Below are 19,103 nucleotides of genomic sequence, written 5' to 3'. Positions count from 1 at the left end.
CAAGCAGTACAATAGAAGGTTTGACCCAAAAACGAAATATTTTAATCCAGTCTACAGTGTAAAATAAAGGAAAAATGCCATCCAATCATATCGAGGTACCACCTCAAAATGATTGGATACTGACACGTCAATCAGACTGAAGCCCGCGAGCAGCCCGCCCTTCTGTGTGTGAGAGAGCGAGCAGAGTGTCACACAGAGCGCAGGATTTTCTCAGTGCGCTCCCTCCAAACAATGGGGATTTACACGAAAACGGAAGGAGATATTCACACAATTCTTTCACAGTGAGTGCCACAAGGATCTCCTGAACACACTGATGTAATTCTTTTGTCTGTAGTGTAAAAAATGAGGTCACTAGAGCGAGTTAAAAACGAGTGACTTTTCTGCCAAGTTTATAATGGCAGTCTATGGGGCTGCGCGCCTGTCCTCTCCTTACTTTCAGGCTTCTCATTCAAAAACTGTAAATCCTATCGTGTAGGTAGACACATTGTGTGAATCAGGACAAGTGTGGCTACTACTTTTGAGAAAATTGTGTGTGTGGAGTGAAAATTGGGGCTGAAAACACAGTTTAAATGAGAAAGTTTGAGCTATTTTTCCAAGCTCTTTACACTCTGCTCCACTGGTGTGTAACGCAATAGACACCCATTATAAAGGCTGATTTTCTCAGGCTTTATAAGGGGGAGGAGGGGTGGAGACGCGGGGGGGGGGGGGGGGGGGGGGAGCATGGCGAGGGCGGGCGGGTTTCTTTTCAAAATATGGCTTGCGGGAACCGTTATTCCAAAATCTCATACCCCACCTTTAACTGCATTCGGACTCATAAATTGGAGACGAGGACTTGGATTTTTTCTTTATTTTTTGTAACATGACATAATAATTTGGCACAAGATATTTATATTTACATCTACATTCATTTCTGTACTAATTTTGTGCAAGTGTGTTACACCTGTGCGCCTTGGTGCGTGCATCAGATAAACTCTCGGGGGCGCGCCAAGTGGGCTCTCATGCGTGCGCCGTAAACGACTCGCACCCGCACAGGATTAAGGCGCAATCAGCACGCCGATATAAAAACTGTGAAAACACACTTACTTTGCGAAGTATTGAGTTGCGTTGCTGACACATTACCGAGCCTTATTTCCTCGTTTGTTTTCCTGATTTCCTGTTTCTCGTCTTTGTTTCTGCCGAGTCTACGATAGCCTGTTTGTGCTTCGCTCGACCTATCGCCTGTTTCACCGTTTTACGATTTTGCCTGTGGATTGTTTATCTGTCTTCACTTGTATTAATAAACACACCTTCTGCACTTACATCCGTCTCCCAACCATCTCTGACAGAATACTGCACACTCCCTGATAAAGAGAAGCACATTCACCTGTTCATACGCCATGTTCAGGAACAAACTAAAACAGCCACCGTCACATGGTGCGGTTAGAGTCTTGTTCTCGGGCTCGACTTGAATTTTTTTTTAACGACTTGGACTTGAACACTGGGGACTCGAGACTGGACTCGGACTCGAGCTTTAGTGACTCGACTATGACACTGCAATTAATCCTAATTTAAATGAGACAATCATAATTCTCGCCAAATACTTTGTCATGTTCAGTTTAATCCAATACAAAGGTGTCCATTGTAACATTTTTTAACAATAACGCTGTAAAATAATTTCTCATATCAATTTACCCTTTCCCCCTGAATACCCCGTTTGTGTATTTTAAAAAAATGAACACACATTTGATTTGTATCCTAAAACGTAACCCATAATGTCGACTGTTCTCATATCCCTTCATTTCTATCTTTTCTGACTGTCTTATTCTATACTAATATCAATCTTAGTTAAAAAGTGTCACATTTTTGAGCATTTTGCGTTTTAATCCCAATTCTAACGCTCCTGTGGTATTAAAGAAGCTTTTAAACACTCAGCAGTGATACCTTTCGGACCCTTTTGCCCATCGTCGTCTCTCCGTCTCGACACGAACGGATGGGACACGCCATGGTGCTGAGAAGAGAAGATAGAGGGAATGAAACCGCCGACAGGAGGCGTGTATTAATCTTAAACCTTGCATAAATAAATAAAGAAGAGTAATATCATTTATAGAAAAATAATCAGCTTCAGGATGGTTATATAAACTCCACTTCATCCCAGCACCTGAATGTTTTATTTCTTACTTCACACACACAAATCAGTCACAACTACAGCAATGTAGAAAAGCAGAAACTGATCTGTTCATAAATTAGTTGGTATTAGTTTGATATTCTGATATCATCAATGAACAAAAAAACACGCACACAGTGACGTAAAGTTTATGGAAAATAATCAACGGCTTCATCACACAATAGTTACTGTGACATCACTAATTGTGTATGTTAAATATTAAAATGTATTTCCTAAAATGTACTATATACACTCACTGGCCACATTATTAAGAACACCCATGGGGTCCACCTGCTGTTTGATGCAGTTCTGTAATCAGCCGATCACTTGACAGCGGCACGGTGCATCAAATCATGCAGATACAAATCAAGAGCTTCGGTTAAAGGAGAACTTTATTTCATTTTTAAACTTGCTTTATTTCTTAATTAACGTGTTATTTAATTACATTTTCGGTTTTAGTAACCTTACGGTATATTGTGACTCGTATTGGCAACGAATTGCGATTAAATATGATACTTATCGGCCTATTCGGTTTTTAGCCGTGTTGAATTTAGCTCGTTTGGTCCACAGCAGGCGTCGCTTATCCGCGATCTTCACGAGACTTGTGCGCGACTTCGAAATGTCAAGTGTCAGCGCCGCCATTTTGAAAACTGTTTTCCAAACAAAATATTGCACAAAAACGAGTTTAAAGACGATTACTGCCGACTTTTTTCAAACTTTCCTGATCGCTATCAAAACAACCAAAATTTCCAGCTTGATTACGTCAGCATTCGAAAGAGGGCGCGTGCGTCTTTTGACAACCCGTTTCCGAAATCGCTCCCTGCTCACTATATAGGGCGCTATATAGAGAGGACGCCATTTTGTAGTGCTGTCCGTGCTGAAAGAAATCAAATTAAAAGTCTCAAATGTGATTGTGGCAGCGGGGGCGTGGTCAAGCACCGGTCTGTGACAGGAGGGCGGAGTTGGGGAAGGTAAGTGGCAGAATCGCTTCACCTGAGTGTCATTAACCTGTGTTTTGTGTGTTCTCCCCAGTAAACCGCCCTATTTAAGGAGGGAGAGCGAGAGCAGAGGCAGACCCGGACAAGACGCTGTGTGTGTGTGTGTCTCTCGCGCTATTGTGAAACAGTGTTGTAACCCTGAAAAGTGTGGCAATAAAGCCGTTAGACAAACCTGATCTCTGTCCTGCCGTCCTCTGTGCTCCACCCACACGCGATTCTCGCTACAGTGGTGCCGAAACCCGGGATCGTGGAGCACCTGTCCTGCAGCCCCATGGAATCCTCCCCGTTCGCGGACTTGGTCCACGCCCTCGCCACGGCCCAGCAGAGCCAGCACCAGGCGCTCGTCACACTCCGGAAGGAGCAGGAGCGCCGCTTCGAAGCCCTGGTGCTGGCTCAACAGGAAGACCGTGAGGCGTTCCGGCGCCTCCTCGCGTCAGCGGGGTCCACCAGCGCCCCGGCCGCGGGCCCATCTCCCATCACCTTGACTAAGATGGGCCCGCAGGACGACCCCGAGGCGTTCATCGCATTATTCGAACAGGTCGCCGAAGCCTCGGGGTGGCCGATGGAACAGCGCGCGGCGCGCCTCCTCCCCCTCCTGACGGGAGAGGCGCAGTTAGCCGCACTACAGCTCCCCGCCGACCACCGGCTGGCCTACGCCGACCTTCGCCGGGCTGTCCTTCAGCGCGTGGGGCGCACGCCGGAGCAGCAGCGCCAGCGCTTCCGCGCGCTGCGAATGGAGGAAGTCGGCAGCCCGTTCGCGTTCGGCCAGCAGCTCCGGGACGCCTGCTGGCGGTGGCTGAGGGCCGAAGATCGCGACGCCGAGGGGATCATCGACCAGGTGGCGCTGGAGCAGTTCATCGCCCGCCTACCCGCCGGAACCGCGGAGTGGGTCCAGTGCCACCGCCCGGCGTCGCTGGATCAGGCCGTAGGACTGGCGGAGGATCATCTGGCGGCTATCCCGGCGGCAGGACAACGGATGTCTTCTTCTCTCTCCTCTTCTCTCTCTCTCTCTCTTCCCCCTCCTCCCGTGTCCCGTCCTCGCCCCATTCCCCCACCACGGAGGCGGGGGCCGGCCCCACCCCAGCCGGCCCGCCGCACCCGTGGTGCCCTCCCGTTTCTCCCTTCTGTGTCTGTCTCTCCCCCCCCTCAGGTGAGTGACCCTCAATCCACAGCTGCAGAGGGGAGGCCCGGGCCGGTTTGCTGGCGCTGCGGGGAACCGGGCCACCTGCAGCAACAGTGTGCCGCGATGGAGGTGGGGGCGGTGGTGCGGATCCCCGACGCGCCAGAGGCTGCCCTCGATCAGGCCGGAGCATATCGCATACCGGTAAGTGTACAAGGGGCGACCTATCAGGCGTTGGTGGATTCGGGTTGCAACCAGACCTCGATCCGCCAAAGCCTGGTGCAAGACGAGGCATTGGGGGGAGCACAAGGGGTGAAGGTGTTGTGTGTGCACGGGGATGTTCACTGCTACCCGTTGGTGTCGGTCCACATACATTTCAGAGGGGACAAATCTATAGTGAAGGCGGCGGTTAATCCTCGCCTTACCCACTCTTTAATCTTGGGGACTAATTGGCCGGGATTCTGGGGGTTGATGGCACACCTAGTAAAGAGTGGGTCCTGCCGGTTAGCCGGGGGGGGTCCCGGTGTCGTTTTGGCTGGAGCTGCGGTCGCAGGGCCGTCTATGTCATCTCCGCGACAGAGTGAGGGGCCCCCGGCTCCTCCTCTTTCTATTGGGGAATCCCTCGCGGATTTCCCACTGGAACAATCGCGAGACGAAACTCTGCGACACGCGTTTGACCAAGTGAGAGTAATCGATGGTCAAACGCTCCAGCCGAATGCCACCCCGACCTTCCCCTATTTTTCCATTTTAAAAGATAGGTTATACCGAGTGACGCAGGACACTCAGACGAAGGAGCGTGTCACCCAGTTGTTAATTCCAAAGAGCCGTCGGGAATTGGTATTCCAGGCGGCTCACTTTAATCCCATGGCGGGACACCTCGGGCAGGATAAAACACTTGCCCGGATAATGGCCCGATTCTATTGGCCGGGGATTCGAGGCGACGTCCGTAAGTGGTGTACGGCGTGCCGCGAATGCCAGTTAGTAAATCCAGCGGCCATTCCAAAAGCGCCCTTGCGCCCCCTACCATTAATCGAGACCCCGTTTGAACGAATTGGGATGGATCTCGTCGGGCCATTAGATCGGTCAACACGAGGGTACCGCTTTATATTGGTTCTGGTGGACTATGCAACGCGATACCCGGAAGCGGTGCCTCTTCGCAATATCTCCGCACGTAGTATTGCAGAGGCCCTCTTCCACGTCATCTCCCGGGTCGGAATCCTGAAAGAGATTCTGACTGATCAAGGCACCTCGTTTATGTCACGAACACTGGCCGAACTGTATGGGCTACTGGGTATTAAGCCGATCCGCACCAGCGTGTATCACCCACAAACGGACGGTTTAGTCGAACGGTTCAACCGCACCCTCAAGAATATTATCAAAAAATTCGTAAGTGAGGACGCACGTAACTGGGATAAGTGGCTCGAACCCTTGTTGTTTGCAGTGCGAGAGGTCCCCCAAGCCTCCACGGGGTTCTCCCCATTTGAATTACTGTATGGGCGTAAGCCGCGCGGCATCTTAGATGTACTGCGGGAAAATTGGGAGGAGGGACCTTCGCAGAGCAAAAATGAAATTCAATACGTTATGGATCTGCGCGCAAAACTCCACACGCTCACCCACTTAACTCAGGAGAATTTGCGGCAGGCCCAGGAACGGCAAACCCGCCTGTACAACAAGGGCACGCGCCTTAGAGAGTTCACTCCGGGAGATAAGGTACTCGTCCTGTTGCCCACGTCGAGCTCCAAATTAATCGCCAAGTGGCAAGGGCCCTTCGAGGTCACACGGCGAGTCGGGGACGTCGACTATGAGGTTAGGCGAACGGACAGGGAGGGGGCGCTACAGATCTACCACCTCAATCTGCTGAAGCTCTGGAATGAGGAGGTCCCCGTGGCGTTGGTGTCGGTAGTTCCGGAGAAGGCGGAGCTGGGGCCGGAGATCCAAAAAGGGTCACTGGCATCTCGCACCTCTCCGGTCCCCTGTGGAGACCACCTCTCCCCGTCCCAACTCACGGAGGTCGCCCAGTTGCAGGCCGAGTTTTCGGATGTGTTCTCGCCCCGGCCCGGACGCACCAACCTCATAGAACACCACATAGAGACGCCCCCGGGGGTGGTAGTGCGTAGCCGTCCTTATAGATTACCCGAACACAAAAAAAAGGTGGTTCGGGAAGAACTTCAGGCCATGCTCGAAATGGGCATCGTCGAGGAGTCCCACAGTGACTGGAGCAGCCCGGTGGTCTTGGTTCCCAAGGCTGACGGCTCGGTCCGGTTCTGTGTGGACTATAGAAAAGTCAATGCGGTGTCTAAATTCGACGCGTACCCAATGCCTCGTATTGATGAGCTGCTTGATCGACTAGGCGCGGCTCGCTTTTACTCGACACTGGATTTGACGAAGGGATATTGGCAGATCCCCTTGACTCCATTATCCCGGGAAAAAACGGCCTTTTCCACACCGTTCGGCTTACACCAGTTCGTCACACTTCCGTTTGGGCTGTTTGGGGCGCCCGCTACGTTTCAGCGGCTGATGGACCGGATCCTCCGGCCCCACGCCACCTATGCGGCCGCTTACTTAGACGACATAATCATTTATAGTAATGACTGGCAGCGGCACCTGCAACACCTGAGGGCCGTCCTTAGGTCGCTGAGGCGGGCGGGGCTCACTGCCAACCCGAAGAAGTGTGCGATTGGGCGGGTGGAAGTACGGTATCTGGGCTTCCACTTGGGTAACGGGCAGGTGCGTCCCCAAATTAATAAGACAGCAGCGATTGCGGCCTGCCCGAGACCCAAGACCAAAAAGGGGGTGAGACAGTTCCTGGGGCTGGCTGGCTATTATCGTAGGTTCATACCTAATTATTCGGACGTCACCAGCCCGCTGACTGACCTCACTAAAAAGGGGGCGCCAGATCCGGTCCAGTGGACGGAGCAGTGCCAGCGGGCTTTCTCTGAGGTAAAGGCTGCACTGTGTGGGGGGCCACTTTTGCACTCCCCTGACTTCTCTCTCCCCTTTTTGTTGCAGACGGATGCGTCGGACAGAGGGCTGGGGGCCGTTTTGTCCCAGCAGGTGGGGGGAGAGGACCGCCCAGTGTTGTACATCAGCCGGAAGCTGTCAGTGCGTGAGGGGCGCTACAGCACTATCGAGAAGGAGTGCCTGGCCATCAAGTGGGCGGTCCTCGCCCTCCGTTACTACCTGCTGGGGCGCTCTTTCACCCTCTGTTCGGACCACGCGCCCCTCCAGTGGCTCCACCGCATGAAGGATGCCAACGCGCGGATCACCCGTTGGTATCTGGCGCTCCAACCTTTCAACTTCAAGGTGGTCCACAGGCCGGGGGCGCAGATGGTCGTGGCGGACTTCCTCTCCCGTCAAGGGGGGGGGGAAGTCGGCTGCGGGCCGGACGGGCACCCGGCCTGAGTCGGGCGGTGGGGGTATGTGGCAGCGGGGGCGTGGTCAAGCACCGGTCTGTGACAGGAGGGCGGAGTTGGGGAAGGTAAGTGGCAGAATCGCTTCACCTGAGTGTCATTAACCTGTGTTTTGTGTGTTCTCCCCAGTAAACCGCCCTATTTAAGGAGGGAGAGCGAGAGCAGAGGCAGACCCGGACGAGACGCTGTGTGTGTGTGTGTCTCTCGCGCTATTGTGAAACAGTGTTGTAACCCTGAAAAGTGTGGCAATAAAGCCGTTAGACAAACCTGATCTCTGTCCTGCCGTCCTCTGTGCTCCACCCACACGCGATTCTCGCTACAGTGATTTAATAAAAGGCAGCGGCAAAGAAGAAAGTATTCAGCCTTGATTTAAAAGAACTGAAGGCTGCAGGAACTTTGTATTGATTAATGTGTGAAATACACTCAGTATAATATGGATTTATCACAAAAACACTGTACATGCATGTATTTATTATTTTGAAAACCCACCAGCGGCTGATTTAATTGTGCGACAGTAATGGCGTAAATACCAGCGCGACAGAGTAGTGTCCGAAAGCGTTTTTTTCCTCTATATACAGTAATTCCCTATATAAGGAGTAGGGAGTAGTGAACGAGTGAGAAATTTCGGACACAGTGTCGGTCACTTTGATTTCCGCTGTACGTTTTACTTCCGTCCTACGATGTCTCGCACAGGTCTCAACGAATCTCGTTTACGGCCATTGTTTTGACATATGGACTGATATATTACAGAGCATATTTCAAACACTCATAACTTGCTATAGCGGCGACAAAATAGCGATCAAAAATGCATTCCGATATTTAATAAAATGAGAGAAATAGAATTTTGTTAATAAAAAAAATTTGCCTTCAGTTCTCCTTTAATGTTCAAACATCAGAATGGGAAAAATTGTGATCTCAATCAAAGTGAAGTGTGACTTTCTTTCACTGTGGCGAGGGTGTTGGTTTGAGTCTTTCAGAAACTGCTGATCTCCTGGGGTTTTCACACACAACAGTCTCTGCACAGAATGGTGCGAAAAACAAAAAACACTGAGTGAGCGACAGTTCTGTGGGTGGAAACAAACGCCTTGCTGATAAGAGAGCTCAGAGGAAAATGGCCGGATTGGTTCGAGCTTTTTGGCCAGGAAGGATATAGCAACTCATAGAATCACTCTTTACAACCGTGGTGAGCAGAAAAGCATCTCGGCACGCAGCAGAAGAAGAGCACACTCATTGGGTTCCACTACTGCAGCCAAGAACAGGAATCTTAGAATCAGCAACAGGGTATAAGTCTCACGTGTAGTAGACTGCGCAGTCTGGACACACTCCAGTCTCTGAGGTGGTACAGACAGTCCCTGGGGTGATGGGCGTGTAAACCCTTAGCAGCACATTCAGCGGAGAAATCGCACGCCTGCACGGTCCAAACAGAGAGAATAAAAATACAACACATCATGAAGCTTTACGGTTATCGATTTAACTCGGATAAGCAAGTTGGCTTTGTGATGTTTTCCGTTCATTTATGGAATTTGGCTGAGCGTGAGAGACTCACCGCGCCCATTCTGAAGGGCCGACTGCAGCCTCCGCAGAACTCGTGCTGGCATTGAGTGCACTTAAAATGTAAACACCCGCCTTTCGATAGAAAGAACCGGAACTTGCATTTAGGGCAATCTGCAACCAGAAACAAAAATACACACTATGAAAATACTGTCTTAACACTTTACAAAACAGTTCATCTGAGTAACGCAGATAGACTGGAATGTTCTCAGGATCAGACCGATCTTATTCCTGCTGAGGAGGAGCTCCAGGCGCGAGTTTTGGAACTCAGGGCTGTTGAGTTGCAGCCACTCCTTAAACTTCTCGCAGGAAAGCCCTTCATGCTGGGACGCCCACTGATGACAGAAACGAGAAAGCAAACAATTAACAGCAAATTTTACTTACAAAACAATTTTTTAATTTTTATTTTCAAAGGACATTAAATGTACAAATTGTGTCACATGGTGTGTGAAGTCTGCTTTAGTTATTCACTGGGGTTAATGGAACTAAAAAGTATTTTATCATACAAAAAAAATTCGCACATCCGATTCTTTAGTGATGATTCAACTCGCTGTTTAATTCTCAATTCTGATTGGTCAGCAGTTCTGGGGTAGGTAGGGCTAAAAAGCGAGTTTAAAGACACTCTGAAGCAACGAACATTCAGTGTGTAATTTACATGCACATAGAGAAAATCGAATTTCTGCCGTTGCTCAACTGAAATCGAAGTTCTAAATGCCATGGAAACACCTTAGCTCGGCTGAAATCGAACCAAACTTGATTTCTCGTAATCGAGCTACACGACCTAGATTATGCGATTTTAGCTGAGCTACTTAGTGCATGTATATCCTATCGAGCTACGTAGTCGAGCTACTTACTTCAGCACCGCCCCTTCCGGAAGTGACGAGTGACGAGACCACAAGCGGGAAACACAACAGCCTCGGTCGGCATGACAACGAATCATGACAACGGCATGAATCTTTTCTTTTTGTGGCATTGTTTGCACTGTTAAAATTTAGCTCACTTACTGTATCACCAAATACATCTGTACAGCTGTTGCATAGCTGTGAATTGTGTACATAAACAAGTCACTGTATTCGTGTGTGTGTGCGTGTATATATATATATATTAGTGCTGTCAAAAATGTCGCGTTATTATCGCGTTAACTTGACTCAATTTTAACGGCGATAATTTTTTTATCGCGAGATTAACGCTCTGTGACATGATGTAGGTTTTTCATAAGCTTTTGAAACTGCCAGGAACTTGGAACAGAGACTTTGCTTAGAAAACCGATAGCAGCTAGACTGTAATGCCACGCCCCGCACAGCCAGAGTCCTCTGCCCTCCCCCCAAAGAACCAGCGCGGGCAGGGCACGCTAGCCCCGCGCTTCGGGACGAAGAGCCACGGTGCTCGGCTTAGGTTTCGTTTTCCCATCGGCGGCTCCAGCCCGACTTTGCAGTGGCTGTGACAAGACGTGTTATGCTCTGCAATAAAAAAAAAAACATTGGTACAAAGCAAGCCCATTCACTTTTTTATGCTGATAAGAGAATTACAATGGTTTTTCATGTGACAAAAATGTGCGATTAATCGCGAGTTAACTATGACAGTCACGACATTAATCGCGATTAAATATTTTAATCACTTGACAGCACTTATATATATGTCCAACATCTGAAGAATGCCAATAAAAACAAAACAAATGAACTTTTTGTGTGTTTATTAAGACATAAGTTAAATTGTAAGCAAAAAATGGACTTTAGAAAAATATTTTTTGTAAGCAAAAAAAAAATTTTTTTTGTAAGCAAAAAATGGACTTTAGAAAAATATACAATTGTGCAAAATAAGTTGTCTTACAAAACAGTGGTCTGCGCAGGACAGTTTGTAGCCATACAGTCTGTTAGAGCAAGCCTAACAGCTTGAGCACGAAACTTGTGAACACGGAATAACTTTGTTTATACTCTTGAATAGCTCTTCTTCATGACGACAACCGGAAGTGTACCAACACGATGGGGCGTGTAGCGCCACCTGTGGCTCGGGTGCACAATGTACCTCACACAACAGCTCGATTTCCTTGTGTGCATGTAGGATTGGATTTCTCTGGCACCCCTGCTGGGACCCTTAGCTCGATTACCGACAGTAGCTCGATTTGGATGTGCATGTAAACGCACTGATTGTCTCTGTACGTGGTTTTCCTGAACTCGGTTGTAAAAGGAGTCTTAAGAGCAACTTTACTAATAGCGTCTTTGCAATGCGCGTCCTCGATACAGGCATTAGTAGTTGCCAAAGGCATTCGCTCTTTGTTGTGAAAGAATGATCCTGGTCCATTGTAAGTTAAGAGTGAACTAAAGTACTACTTTAGCTATGACGTTGTTCGGGAAACCACCTTAGCTTAACAATGGCTCTTAAGAGGTAGTTAAAGAATAATTGGATAAAGAATAATAAAGAATAGTTGGAATAATTTAGATATTACTCTAAGACAGGCATCTAGCCTTAATGATTTAAAATCGTTTCAAAGGCAAGCTTGATTTTTTCATATACGTTTATGTATTACATATATATATATATATTATTTGTTTATTAGATAGATATGATCATATGTGTGCAGGACCTCTCTGAAAAACACCATGGTGATGAGAGCCTCCTGTATAAACATTGTTATAAACAAATAAATACATAAAAATAAAATAAAGACACTCTTAGCCTGAAGAGGTTTTCAGGAAACTCATCCTTGATCATAGCAAAGCTAAAAAGTTATCGTTTCTATTGTAACAGCTAATTCGTAGGTTCTTGTATGTAGGATGTGTTCATAACCTAAACCTAATAATAAACAGATATAACAATGTTTTGTTATTTAACAAAGAAAAAAACGTGTAGTTGTTGAGATGGTAAAGCTTTTTGGGATGAAATGTCTGGAAAGCCTTCAGGGCTTCAAAATGAAAAACTGGATTTTTTGTCTTGTTCAAAAACAAAACAATCGAATGATTGTTTACAGCTGCTATAACATAAGCGATAACCAGGAACTAATGCGTTTCATGGATGTTCTACAACATTAAACATAACTATAAATGGATAAACAGCTTGACGTTCTTTAATTAAAGGAGAACCGAAAGCAAATTTTTTATTCTCAAAATTCAATTTCTCATTTTATTAAATATCGGAATGCATTTTTGATCGCTATTTTGTCGCTGCTATAGCAAGTTATGAGTGTTTGAAATATGCTCTGTAATATATCAGTCCGTATGTCAAAGCAACGGCCGTAAACGAGATTCGTTGAGACCTGTGCGAGACATCGTAGGACGGAAGTAAAACATACAGCGGAAATCAAAGTGACCAACATCTGCCAACGTTGTCAATGCTGATGTAATCAAGCTGGAAGTTTTGTTTGTTTTGATAGCAATCAGGGAAGTTTGAAAAAAGTAGGCAGCAATCGTCATTTAAACTCGTTTTTGTGCAATATTCCGTTTGGAAAACAGTTTTCAAAATGGCGGCGCTGACACTTCACGTTTTGAAGTCTCGCACAAGTCTCGTGAAGATCGTGCGGATAAGCGACGCCTGCCGTGGACCAAACGAACTAAATTCATCTCATCTCATTATCTCTAGCCGCTTTATCCTGTTCTACAGGGTCGCAGGCAAGCTGGAGCCTATCCCAGCTGACTACGGGTGAAAGGCGGGGTACACCCTGGACAAGTCGCCAGGTCATCACAGGGCTGACACATAGACACAGACAACCATTCACACTCACATTCACACCTACGCTCAATTTAGAGTCACCAGTTAACCTAACCTGCATGTCTTTGGACTGTGGGGGAAACCGGAGCACCCAGAGGAAACCCACGCGGACACGGGGAGAACATGCAAACTCCACACAGAAAGGCCCTCGCCGGCCACGGGGCTCGAACCCGGACCTTCTTGCTGTGAGGCGACAGCGCTAACCACTACACCACCGTGCTGCCCAAACTAAATTCAACATGGCTAAAAACCGAACAGGCCAATGAGTATAATATTTAATTGCAATTAGTTGCCAATACGAGTCACGATATAAGGTTACTAAAACTGAAAATGTAATTGAATAACATGTTAAGAAATAAAGCAAGTTTAAAAATGACTTCCGTTCTCCTTTAATCAAAAAATGATCATGCTTGGCAAATTGCTGTGGTATAAATTCAAGGTGGGAACAGTAGCTCTGCTTCAGCTCTGGCCACATCCCACCAACACACCGCTGATTATTTTCCTATAACAGCACACTTCGTTATGTTTTAATCCTCCGTTCTGACTTGCTGTAAGCTATAAACATGAACAAAGCTTCACTTTCTCCCACAGTGGCATTTATCACTTTTCCAAAGCTTGAAGGTGGAAATAAAGTGAAAATCGAGAATCTCATTCTGAACTTAACCTGGTCACTATGTTCCCTTCCTGATATTTTACACCACTGTGGACTTACCAGGGCAGCACAGTGGTGTAGTGGTTAGCATGGTCGCCTCACAACAAGAAGGTTCTGGGTTCGAGCCCAGCGGCCAGCGAGGGTCTTTCTGTGTGGAGTTTGCATGTTCTCGCCGTGTCTGCGTAGGTTTCCTCCGGGTGCTCCGGTTTCCCCCACAGTCCAAAGACATGCAGGTTAGGTTAACTGGTGACTCTAAATTGAGCGTAGGTGTGAATGTGAGTGTGAATGGTTGCCTGTGTCTATGTGTCAGCCCTGTGATGACCTGGCGACTTGTCCAGGGTGAACCCGCCTTTCACCCGTAGTCAGCTGGGATAGGCTCCAGCTTGCCTGCCACCCTGTTGGACAGGATAAAGCGGCTAGAGATAATGGATGGATGTGTACTTGCCAATAAAGTTTTGCTTCAGTGCAAGATCAAATCTCGACCACTAAACAAGACTACATTATTAAAAATAAATAAATAAAAATCGCTTCCACAAACTTTTTGTATCCAGGCACTCTTTAACTGTAAAATAAATTCCACACACCCTCTCAGTATGCATTTATTTCATGAACGTCATTTCCATTTTATTTAAAAAAAAAAAAAAAAAAAATATATATATATATATATATATATATATATATATATATATATATTAGTGCTGTCAAAAATGTTGCGTTATTAACGCGTTAACTTGACTCAATTTTAACGGCGATAATTTTTTTATCGCGAGATTAACGCTCTGTGACATGATGTAGGTTTTTCATAAGCTTTTGAAACTGCCAGGAACTTGGAACAGAGACTTTGCTTAGAAAACCGATAGCAGCTAGACTGTAATGCCGCGCCCCGCACAGCCAGAGTCCTCTGCCCTCCCCCGAAGAGCCACGGTGCTCGGCTTAGGTTTCGTTTTCCCATCGGCGGCTCCAGCCCAACTTTGCAGTGGCTGTGACAAGACGTGTTATGCTCTGCAATACAAAAAAAAACATTGGTACAACCAGTGTTCGAACTATGCCGATATTTTCGGGGGGTCCCTTTTTTCCCTTGGGGGGGTGCTTGCGCTTGTCTCAGAGCGCGGATCTCCATCGCGTGCTCACTTCGGATATGCAAATGCTTCCCGTTACACACGATTGCTATGTCAATAAACATCATTTTGCCAATATTTTAGAGACCCCCCAACATTTCCCAAATCATGTTTTCAAGGGATCTCATGTCTGTTTCAGGGGATCTCGGATCCCCCGAGTACCCCTGTAGTTCGAACAGTGAGCAAGCCCATTCACTTTTTTATGCTGATAAGAGAATTACAATGGTTTTTCATGTGACAAAAATGTGCGATTAAATTGCGATTAATCGCGCGTTAACTATGACAGTCGCGACATTAATTGCGATTAAATATTTTAATTGCTTGACAGCACTTTATATATATATATATATATATATATATATATATATATATATATATATACACACACACACCTTTCTATTCCTGAACACTGCACTGACAGAACACACTCACTCTGAGTTGACTTTGATGCTTGGACCCCTAAATATAATAACTTTGATAATGAGGTGTGATTTATGACACTGTAATAAAATGAAAAGGTCAGGAACCCTCTGTCTATGCTTCACAGACTCCTGGGGGTCCCCAGGGCCCACTTTGAGAATCACTGCTCTAACGTGCTCCCTGAAACGATTTGTAGAAGCTTTACATACAGGGCTTTTGCACTTAAAGCATGTGCTCTTCTTGCAGCTCGGGCAGTCCATCCTCAGTCTGTCTGCTTCGTGAAGAAGTCCGAAAGAGCACTGCGGAGAACAGAGAGAGAGGGAGAGAGTTACACTTCACCGGAATACACAGCTATCGTCCCTAACAGCGAGTAAAACCCACTATCACCAGGACAGCTAGCGTTAGGTTTATTCTACTCCCTGTTAAGTACGTATTGAATATCCAGCATTAGCATCGGGATAAGAAATCCATGCAAGTTCTTACATGAGCACACCAGCGGAAGTTAGGCATCTCCTGCAGGGCCCGGTCCCTCAGCTTCCTCTGAAACAGCTCATGGGTCTGTGTGTCCAGATAGTGCCTGATCTGTGTGTACAGAATAAGAAGTGCTGATATTAAACACGCACGCTACTACTATTAATAATAATTCCTTCTAAAATACTAGCATGATACTGTGTTAGGAAAATTATACGTGTGTTAACGTTTGATTTGAAATGATTCGTTACCTTGGGTTGAGTCGTAATCAGTAAATACACCTGTCATTTCACGTGTTCATTAGTGCGACAAAATACCCTTGAATCATATAGTATCACGTGACATCGGAAATACAAGTAAAAGATGAATCAAAAATCAGTGAGACAAGAGTGCTCCGAGAGCACAATCTCCCCCGCTGGCAACTCGGCCGTAACTCTGGTAAAACGCGACTGAATTGGACGAAATTGCAATATGCGTATTACCCACATATAACAAAGAATCCTGCCAAGTTTCGTGAAATTCCTCCAAAAATTGTGAGAGTAGTTGATTTCAGAAGGTGAGCACCCTTCCTGGGATGGATGGATGGATGGATGGATGGATGGATGGATGGACATCGCCACGACATAATCCCCCTTCGGGCCTTTCAGCCAGCGGGGGATAAAAATTGTGAGGGAAGTTGATTTCAGAACATTTACATTTATTCATTTAGCAGACGCTTTTATCCAAAGCGACTTACAAAAAGAAAATTAACAATCAAGATACATAAAAGAAGTCTTAAAAGAAATACCACTAAAGGGAGCTTTAGAGTGTGAGTACAAAAGTGGAATCAAGTGCAAGATGAGTGCAGTAGAGAGGAGGGGAGGTGTAAAGTCTAAGTGCAGGACAGGAGGTGTTCTCTGAAGAGCTGAGTCTTCAAGAGTTTCTTGAAGACAGACAGGGACGCCCCTGCTCTGGTAGCGCTCGGTAGATCATTCCACCAGCGTGGGACGACACATGAAAAGAGTCTGGATTGTCTTGTGCGCGGTGCTGGAACTGCCAAACGGCGTTCTTTTGATATCCGGAGTTGAGAAAGGGTAACCTTAGCCTTTATTAGAGCACTCAAGTAAATAGGTGCAGACCCAGTAAGCACTTTGTAGGCTAGCATTAGTGATTTGAATTTGATAAGTGCAGCCAGGGGTAACCAATGTAATTCAATTAGCAGAGGGGTCACATGTGCCCTTTTGGGCTGATTGAAGACCAGGCGCGCCGCTGCATTCTGGACCATCTGAAGTGGCTTCACTACACAGGCTGGGAGGCCTGTTAGAAGGGCATTGCAGTAGTCAATGCGGGAGATGACCATTGCCTGCACCAGCAGTTGGGTGGCCTGTTGGGTTAAATATGGTCTAATCTTCCTTATATTAAATAATGCAAAGCGGCAAGACCGGGCTACAGAGGCAACATGATCTTTGAAGGTCAGCTGATCATCAATCATGACATCCAAGTTCCTTGCTACTTTAGTAGGAGCAAGAGCTAAGGAGTCAGTCTTGATACAGATGTTATGATGTATGGTTGGCTTAGCAGGGAAGACCAGTAGTTCAGTTTTTGAGAGGTTTAACTGGAGATGATGGTCTTTCATCCATGCAGATATATCAGAGAGACAATCTGAGATTAGCGCTGAGACCATATGGTCATCAGGTGGGAATGAAAGATAGAGCTGGGTATCATCAGCATAGCAGTGATATGATAAGCCATATGAGTGGGTGATCTGGCCCAATGAGGTGGTATATATGGCAAACAGGAGGGGCCCCAGCACTGATCCTTGGGGCACCCCTGTGACAAAGAGGTGCGGTTCAGATCTGTGCCCTAACCAGGACACTTTGAATGACCTCTCTGTGAGATAGGATTCAATCCAGGAGTGTGCTTTACCTGTGATGCCCATATTTGTGAGTATATTTAATAGGATTCTGTGATTAACTGTGCCGAATGCTGCTGATAGGTCAAGCAGGATGAGTACCGAGGACTTCATAGCCGCCCTGGTTTCTTTTAGGGCTTCAGTCACAGACAACAAAGCCGTTTCAGTCGAGTGGCCACTTTTAAAACCAGATTGGTTGGAGTCAAGGAGGTTGTTTTGGAAAAGGAATTCTGTGGCCTGTTTGAAAACTGCCCTTTCAATGGTCTTAGAAAGGAAAGAGAGGAGAGAGACCGGCCGATAGTTCTCCACTTGAATGGGAGCAAGAGAAGGTTTTTTGAGTAATGGTATTACCTGAGCCTGTTTAAATTCAGTAGGAAATATTCCTGATGTCAATGAAGCCTTAATCATGTGTGTGATTGCTGGTATAACAACGGGAGCCATGAATAGCAGGAGGTTGGTTGGGATAGGGTCCAACAGACATGTAGTAGGATGGCTACATGTAAGGAGTTTGGACACATCACTATCAGTAAGAGGAGTAAATGAAGAAAAAGATGCAGTAGGACTTCTGCATATTGGGTTAGTGAGCGATTCAGTAAACTGGCTGCTGATGGTGGCCACTTTTGGCCCTTTTCCACTACCCTTTTTCAGCTCACTTCAGCCCGACACGGCTCACGTTTCGACTATCTAAGAACAGCACGACTCAGCTCGCTTCAGCCCTGCTCAGCCCCCAAAACTCGCACGGTTTTGGAGTGGGGCTGAAGCGAGCCAAACCGAGCTGAGTGAGGCTAGGGGCGTGAGGAGACACTCCCCTGTGCACTGATTGGTGAGGAGGAGTGTCCTCACACGCCCACACACGCCCCGCGAGCACGCTGGGATCTGTAAACACCGTAAACCTGGAAGAAGGAGAATTACGAGAATTATGAAGCCTTATGCGCCTCGCCTCATCTATACGCTCTTGCCAGTATCTGTTGGCGTTGTCGGCGACAACAAGCCACAGCACCAAGACCAGCAACACTAACGACTCCATGTCCTCCATGTTTATTGTTTACTCTCCGGGTTGTGAGACTACCGCTTAAAAGGTCACTGATGTCACTGTTTGCGCCGCCTAATGACATCACCTGACGTCCACCCACTTTCGCTAACTCCACCCAATGTGTCCACCCACTTCCAGCCAGCACGGTTCAGTGCGGTTGTAGTCGAAATGCAACTCCAACAGCCCCACTCAGCTCGACTCAGCCCAACTCAGCACGGCACGGCTCAGCCCAACTCAGCCGCGTTGGTAGTGGAAAAGCGGCATTTGTCAACAAAAAATTAAGCAAAAATATCTGCTGTCAGACTGGTAACGGGTGGTGGCGGTGGCGGGTTTAGTAGAGTTTTGAAGGTGGAGAATAGTTTCCTGGTGTCAGTGGCATTCTGAATTTTGTCAATGTAGAAAGCCTTTTTTGCAGCAGTGACGCTGGATGAAAAGGATGATAGCAGCGACTGGAATGTATTCAAGTCGGAAGGACCTTTCGTTTTGTGCCATTTTCTCTCGGCAGCTCTGAGGTTGACACGCAGCGACCGGAGGAAATCATCGAGCCAAGGGTGGGACTGGGAGGATCGAGCAGGTCTGGTGGATAAGGGA

At 47.1% G+C, this 19,103-nt stretch overlaps 1 protein-coding gene across 1 annotated transcript in view; it reads right to left on the bottom strand.

Moving 5' to 3' along the window:
- Nucleotides 1-19,103, bottom strand: part of si:dkey-181m9.8 (uncharacterized) — a 52,833-nt gene that overhangs the window by 8,302 nt on the left and 25,428 nt on the right. The window contains exons 13-18 of the mRNA XM_060905639.1: nucleotides 15,601-15,699; nucleotides 15,327-15,416; nucleotides 9,443-9,557; nucleotides 9,218-9,336; nucleotides 8,966-9,079; nucleotides 1,921-1,987 (exon numbers count right to left, since the gene is read on the bottom strand). Of these exons, the coding sequence (XP_060761622.1) occupies nucleotides 1,921-1,987; nucleotides 8,966-9,079; nucleotides 9,218-9,336; nucleotides 9,443-9,557; nucleotides 15,327-15,416; nucleotides 15,601-15,699 (604 nt within the window). The remainder of the gene's footprint in view (nucleotides 1-1,920; nucleotides 1,988-8,965; nucleotides 9,080-9,217; nucleotides 9,337-9,442; nucleotides 9,558-15,326; nucleotides 15,417-15,600; nucleotides 15,700-19,103) is intronic.

This window comes from Neoarius graeffei, chromosome 23, assembly GCF_027579695.1.
Source record: "Neoarius graeffei isolate fNeoGra1 chromosome 23, fNeoGra1.pri, whole genome shotgun sequence".
NCBI lineage: Eukaryota > Metazoa > Chordata > Actinopteri > Siluriformes > Ariidae > Neoarius > Neoarius graeffei.
The sequence above is the reverse complement of the archived record's forward strand: the minus strand, read 5'-3'. Positions and strand labels throughout refer to the sequence as shown.